The sequence below is a fragment of the Cantharellus anzutake genome, assembly GCF_015039405.1.
Source record: "Cantharellus anzutake strain C23 chromosome Unknown EI90scaffold_259, whole genome shotgun sequence".
Lineage (NCBI taxonomy): Eukaryota > Fungi > Basidiomycota > Agaricomycetes > Cantharellales > Hydnaceae > Cantharellus > Cantharellus anzutake.
Window position 1 is genome coordinate 39,340 of NW_024067209.1, and position 7,467 is coordinate 46,806.

A 7,467-nucleotide genomic window follows, 5' to 3' on the forward strand; every position below is an offset into this window, starting at 1 on the left:
TTCGAGACGGGGGGAGAGGTGGTGAATATAAGAGTGCAAACCGACGACCAATGGGAAACTTACAAGAGGCGATGCACTGGTGGAAAAGCATAGTCCAAATCCGACTGGTTTGCTTCAGGGCCTTGGAATGACCAGAAGGATACATGAGTACTTACTTAATCCTCGTGATAGGATGAACTGTGCAAGGTCTGTCGATGTCACCTGCAGCGCTATACCCCATAACATGAGTAAGGCACCAGAGAGGAGGGTATTTCTTCGGCCAAGCTGATCACACAGGAAAGGTACAATTGGGAGTGCTGCCAGGGTCCCGACGCTCTGTGCGGAGATTATCAAGCCTGGAAAGTGTGATTTCAGTTAGCCCGGTACTGAAGTCAGAAGCGTTTACGCACCGAGAATGTTTGAAGTGGGACTACGTAAGCCCCCGAAAATGAGCCTTTCTAGAAAGCTTGAGTGTGGTCGGCACTCACTGATTGAAGTACTTCTGCCAGGCCTGTCGAAGTATGTCAGCACAAGTGACAAGGGGGCTAAGAGTCAGGCATACAGGGATTATCTGCAAGCTATTTCCTATGGCCTCATCATACCCATGAGTGTATGATGTGATAAGCGACCTATCACCGAATTAAAGGCACTACCTCTCTCTATAAAGGAAATGGAAACATACAAGCCTAGGCAGAGGTTCAAATAGATTAGGCCTCGGTTGCTCCACCAACCCCCAGAGGGAGCCAGATTCATCACGCGCACATCAGGCATTTTGCTTGACAGTTCTGGAGAAATAGGAATTCTCAGAGTAATTACGGACTCGGGGACCCCAGGGTACCGAACACGCACGGAGGGAGAGGGATCCGCTCAATATTCCCTCACGTTCGTATGTTTATAGCCCAGAAAGGGTGGAACCGCCGTGGATAAATATTCGCCGACAGGAGTAAAAAAAAAACGCGCATCCGAAATGTTAATTTGTATGGAAGCTGCCACGCCTCCGAGAACCATCGACGGTTTGGAATTAACTTGCGAGCCCTTGCAGTGCTCTGCATGGGCGTACGACCCTTCGTTTCCGCGTCGACCGAGAAAACATTCCCGGAGGAAATGCCTAATTGCCCCCAAAGCCGCTCCCAGTGTTCCTGTTGAGATACTCAGAACATCGAAACGATGAAGCACTCTGAATCGGTTCACGTGCATGGTGAACAAGGTGAAGATATTGGGCGGCAATTAGAGCGCGTTTTGTTCGGGTCCTACCGGGCCCACGCCGCCGCCTCCCGCCACGATAGCCACATATGTACTTTGGAACTTGGATGCGATTCATTCATAATATTGGGAGTGTTCCGTGATGAGAGAGATGTGCCCGTGTCCTCACGATTCCATCGTAGCCTTTCTTGGCACCAAAAGAGGATCGATTACATTTACAGCATCTCAGCAGTTACAGTGGTCCCAGTATCCATAGATATCAAGCCGAAGACCGGGGCATGACCTATTTAGCCGCATTATATATATGCATGTCGCACTTATTTGATCTACGTTTCCCCATGGCATTTGGATGATTGATATTGCGATCAACTCCCTACTTATGTAGCTTCTTATGAGGTGACCGGGACCATAGTAACCCCCCGCCTTCAGGTGTCTAGTCTGCGAACGGGCGGTATACATATAACCCTCCCGCCGAACGGCTCTGCGGAATACGACCTTGAGATCATAAAGACTGAGATCGATCTCAAGGTTGCCGGAAAGGTCACGCAACTAGGGGCACCAATACACCGTAGAGTTTCCCTGGTGGGTTGCTTGTTGCGTATATTTAACGTGTGCGATAGGCTTATGGAGCAAGAGAGCAAGTCTTTCTGATCGCTCTGGGGGTCCACGTATTCGTGTTTTCTACTGTACCCAGGCGCCGATGCCTCAATTTCCCTGCTCCCTCGACTGTTATGAAATGTCGTCCGCCAGCGTAGATCACTGCCGCCATTATCACCGCAGAGGCTAGAAGGTTCCTCCACGCGATTACTCTGCTGCGATCTTCGATAATATATCTTCCTATGCTTTCTAGCCTGAAAGCAGAGCGTAGTTGCAGGAAGGATCAGGGCGTCTCAAGGTCCCCTCTGGGACCTCATTTTGGACGACGGAACCGTTACCTCCCGTCTTCCTAGCGGCACCCGCATGACACACGGGACCTTGTACTCTCGGGTACAACATCACCTTTGACAGGATTATTGGAAGCGGACCCTTCAAGAGTAGCTCAGCTCCTGGTGTGCCCGAACCATCATGCTAAGTCAGAGAAGCACACCCTTCACCGCCGCACAATGTACGCGCAATGTCCCGGTGTTCTGATCCTGACTCGGCCGGATCTGCGCACAAGTCCTTTCGTTCGTTCATTCGCATCCGACTCGTGTGTAGCTACTCATTCGGCTCGTACGAACCGAGTGTGTAATTATGGCATGAATATAATTAGGACCTCTGTTTGCTTGTCAGAGGTTCATCTCACGACCCTCTCTCCAGACCCCATTATCCTTGTTGTTGATCTGTGTCTCGCAGACCAAGTGCTCGGAGTGCCCCAAAAGGGATGATTTTGGTTCTTCGAAGCGTCTTTGCTTCAGAGCCAACACGGCTCGGGACAAGCTAGGGAAAGCAGTGTCCAGTTTTCCGTCACAAACATCAGAAGAGTCCTGCCTGCAGCTCCACCACGCGGCTGGAGGTAGGTTACCACCAGTGGCATGGCACGTTGGTAGCCTGTTGGGCAAATGCAACACCAGTGGAACGCGAGCCATGGTTCTGAATGGGTTCCCACACTCATCTATATTTACTCACGTTCTCGTCAAAAATAGTTCAGGGCAACCGGAAAATTGTGTCCTTTTTCATTGTCGTTCCGCAGCCAGTAACGAGCAGAAGATATTGGAGGGTATGGACATTTGACTGGCCTGCTCATTCGTGTAAGTAAGATGGCGAGGTTGACTTCCTTTGAGATGCCGCCCCAGTCCGTAATAAATGATGACACTGTGATGATGTATTTCCTCATCCCTGTATTTTTGTCCTGTGACTGAGCTAATTGAGTGGATCAGCATCCCGGAGTTAAGCCCGTAAGCCCGAATTCGTTTAAATTGATTGATTCCTAAAAACCCTCTTCCTCTCCAACATCCAAGTCGTTTCGTGTGTGCGCAGTCGTCTCTGCCTCGCCGTTCAGCTCGTTCGTGATGTTCCTCCCCTTCACCTCCTTCGTCGCTTTCCTGGCTTCGGCCGTCTTGGCTCAGCAACTTGACCCTTCCATTAACACACCGTGCGTTATTTAGGACATGATCCATGACAACGTGAGGTTGACGTTGTGTTTCACCTCTTTTTCGCGTTCAGCGTTGGGGTTACCCAATGTGCAGTGTCCCTTTTGACGTGGTATGGTACCCACCCCCCTTTCACCATCTCTATAAGTATCATTTTCCTTCTTGAAAGCGCTCAAGGCTGCTGACGTTGTCATAATGTATATACGCTATTCCAGGTGGTCAGCCCGGTTCTGCCCCCATTGAAGATATTATTACGTCGAGCGACCAGTCATATTCTTGGCTTTGCAATTTAGCGCAGGGTGCGTGTCCTTGTTTTCGGATGTGGTCGTGGCTCATGAATGAATTGGTGTCGGCTTGGACTCGCCTCTGACCTTTTTTTTTTTCCGTTTTTTATTTCCAGGAACCTACATCACTCTTCAGATCCGTGACACCCAAGGCAACCTTCAATATTCTTGTACGTCCTACATCTCGCTTTCTTGGCACGCCCGGGAATTTACGGAATCCTTCCCCGCTCATTTTCTAGCTCCGATCACGGTCCAGAATTCTGGCAACTCATCCTGCGTCGGCCAATCCCCCTCCTCCACACCGGGCGGCTCCTCCACTGCAGGTGGCTCCTCTACGTCAGGTGGTTCCTCCACTCCGGGTGGCACCTCTACTTCTGGCGAGAGATCTACTACAACTGGACTCAGTACCACTGTCCTTACCACAGGCTCTACCTCGAGCACTGGTACGGGCTCTCATGGCAGTTCGACAACGTATGTATCTCTTGTTATGCTGTGAGCACTCATGACGAACGATCTATTGTCAATCAACTAGGTCTAAGGCCTCCAGCGCAACTAGCCCGTCCCCAAGCACTAGCACTTCCTCCCGTGGCGCTGCGATGCCCACCGCTGCCGCTCAATGGGGTGTTGCAGGCGCCCTTGGTTTCATTGGCGCAGCAGTCCTTGCTTAAATACCAACAGGAACTTATTTTGTTCCGACGTGTCGAAATCTTAGGGCTAGTGAGGCAGAGGAATTGCTAGTGTCCGTTGAATCCCCCGAGTGTTGAGGACTTCCCCTTCTTTTCAGAGTTACTTCCTGTTGCTGTCGGTGCAGGGATGGATTTTGTCGTCGTCAGCTGAGCAATCTTCATTCTCCTCTTTACGACATGGACTCCGCAGTATAGTACAAGTGCAATGACAGTGCATTGGATTCGTTTGGCGGTTTCGGGAAATCCAAATGATCATTCCCGTGTTGCCCATTATCTGCGCAGTGATTATATGTTTATTTCGTGTCTGTTTCTCCCCATCTTCCTTATGTTGTTTCTTCCCTGTTACTTATTATCGATTGTGTTTCACCAATCTTGATGGTTTTTGGCTACTACATCTCGCCCAACCCCAGGTCGCGGGGACAATCCCCCAATTGGGCATTTTACTATTGTTCATCTCGGTTGTGATGCACCCCAAAGTACGATAGTTTATAGACTGCAGGAAGTCAAGTGAGATTCTGCCTTCCGAGATTGGATGGCTCAGAATGGACCTCGTCGGGATTAAGGATCCACGATGATGGCCGTTTGTATCATCAGAATCGATGGGGAAGGATCGCGTCAAGTTATGGGTGGAGCCTTCCTGTGTTGGCGGCTTTGCCTCGAGGCGTCTTGATCGGCCGGGACGTTACATATTCCCCATATATCAATAACATGCATGGCATGTACGTCTGCTTACATGTGCACTGTTACGATGCCTTGAGATCTCCAGGGTGCTGGTTCGATCATCATTTTGATAAAACCCCTTGCGGAGCCGAGGGAAGGGCATGAGATTGCAAAACGCCGTTGGATTATTAGAAGCTGGGATACTGCCCAACAACACCGGGCAGCATGGCGCAGATGATCCTTGCATGCAACTCTCACCAGGTTCTTGCTTTTTACGTCCGAGGTTCCCCTCCAGTGCAGGGCCGCGCAACGTTTGTATTTATTGCGACATTCGTCCCTTCATACTAATATACAGCATCTTCGCGTTCCTTTGCAGGCTACATCCCCTTAGACCAGGCAGGACACTATCCTTGACTCCATGACAGTGCGACACGCACTGGGGGCGTCCGTTTCCCTGTGGGGTCACGGTGGGAAACATCGTGCGACGTGTAGCCCACGTTCCTCACTTGAACCTTGCGATATACCTACTTTGAAGGAGCAGCCTGGCTCATCCTGTTGTTGTTGTTGTTGTATTTAGATTTGTTACCCCGCAACGTTGCTACGTGGCAGTGCGGCTGGCCCAGGGCACACACTGGCAATGAGGGGGATCGATTATACTGTATACAGGATCAGGGTTACAGGTTGGTATGGTCGGGCTGACGGGATCCTGTCTGTGCTGCGTGTGTGTCTTTGCTAAAGCGACTACGTCGTTTGGGATGTTTATCCTACCCCGCGTGGGGTTCCCATCAGACTGCTCCTTTGTCCTCCCGACTGTGTCTGTCTCCGCGGGTTCCTTTTATCGATGGCTCGCGATCTTGTAATAAATCCTGCTAACTTGAGGGTGCGGCTCTGAATGATTATTTGGGGATGTCTTAGGGGTAAGCGACATTACGAAATTACAACAAGAAAATACCCCAATATCAGACATAACTGAATGTATAAAAGGACTATAATATTCGCTACCAGCTTGACCAACCCCCCCATATCGACTCCCCCTAGCCACGCACACGCTACAATGTTCACTCCCCATTCGCACACTATCATTTCACCCAGGAGAGGGTCTACCGCGAAGGTAAAACCCAGGTTCACACTGGTACCTGGTATGGAATCAAGAGATTATGCTGCCACCTCGCCATGATAGAATCTGGCAACACAACTCCTGATCCTGAACCGAAGTTTTGGGCACGGTGGGTGGAAGCTAACAATCTCACCTTAATGCAATCGAGTCTCATGCGCTTCGTTCACCCTACCTGCAGGCTATCCTGAACTCTGGCGCGGTCATCGGCTCTCCTCACAGATTTACGCGCCCACCAGTTCCACCTACATCCCCCTACTTCAACCGAGACCGGGCACCACCCCACTGTGGAAGCCCTTACACTCGATGCGGTACACGTGGACGCAACAAGTACCGTAACGTTGGAACGAGGCCCAATGAACGACGCACCAACAATATGGGACCGAGCAGAGGGACCCCGACTCCTTATGCAGTCAACAACGATCAATCGACCCTAACAACCTTTTTGCGAATGCGGAATATGTGCCATCCATTCCCCTGCCGAACTTCATGACACCAGCCTCCCCTTCACTCTCAAGTACGATTGGGCACATGAGTTTAAATTTAATGGAGGCACGAGATTAAATATGACTTGTGTGCGCCGGCCTCAGCGCCTCAGTTTTCTTCTGGGTATCCGCCGTGCCCCCTTGCTAGGTCAAGTCCTCGTCTGTACGCAATTTTCATTGCCTTATGCCTTTAGACTGTTCATCCGCGATGTTCAGTTTTTCTCAGTTGTCTGGTATGCAATTGTGTCCATGTTTCTGATACTCTGCTGCTTGATCGGTACGTCGGTGGATTTTCTTTCTCTTTACACGCGTCCGCTGTACGCTTCGGCCTCCGTGCCTTCTTTCCTTTATGCGCGCCCGCTGAGCGCTTCGGCCTCCGTGCCTTCTCTTCTGCGTCCGCGGTACGCTTTGGCTTCTCAGCCACCACCTCTCGCGTCCGCTGCACGCTGTTGTTCTACAGTCTTTTACCTCCTCTTGCGTCCGCGCACGCTGGAGTTTATTTCCTTTTTCTATGACTCTGACGTTTTTTTCTGACTAATTCTCTTATTAGTTCTGGTTAGGGTGGTTGGTTGGTGTTGAATATTCGGTCTTGCATTGGATAAGGCAGTTAGCCTTGGTTACCCTTTGCAAGTTGGATCCCGGATGTTTACGGTGTCTTTCATTTTTCGGCTCATGCCTTGTTTCTTGTAACTTCACTTCTTCTCTTTTGTTGGCGCTTCTTGCTGCTACTCTCTGTCTGTCTTCATCGTTACCCTCCACCTGCCCCTTCACCTCCTTTTTTTGGGGGGGGATTCTTGTATCTACCGGCTCGCTTCAAATCAAGAGGCTTCGACATCTTGTCGGGGCCGTCGCCACGCTATCCGTTGCGCCTTCGCCCACGCACAAGTGACCTATCAATGATAGCCCTGCAGATGGAATGATCGGATGGCACTGCTGTAGAAGTGACCAAGGCGAGCTCTTCTGCTCAAAAGAGCGACTAGACTT

At 50.6% G+C, this 7,467-nt stretch overlaps 1 protein-coding gene across 1 annotated transcript; it reads left to right on the forward strand.

Moving 5' to 3' along the window:
* The first annotated feature begins 6,553 nt into the window (after positions 1-6,553).
* On the forward strand, positions 6,554-7,133 carry EI90DRAFT_3099582 (uncharacterized protein). Its single transcript, XM_039062558.1, has one exon. The coding sequence runs from the start codon at positions 6,565-6,567 to the stop codon at positions 7,015-7,017; it is 453 nt and encodes a 150-aa protein (XP_038907675.1). The 5' UTR covers positions 6,554-6,564; the 3' UTR covers positions 7,018-7,133.
* The last annotated feature ends 334 nt before the right edge of the window (positions 7,134-7,467 follow it).

Excerpts from the sequence above, each read along its gene's own strand:
- EI90DRAFT_3099582 (XM_039062558.1), top strand. The coding sequence starts at position 6,565 with ATGACTTGTGTGCGCCGGCCTCAGCGCCTCAGTTTTCTTCTGGGTATC.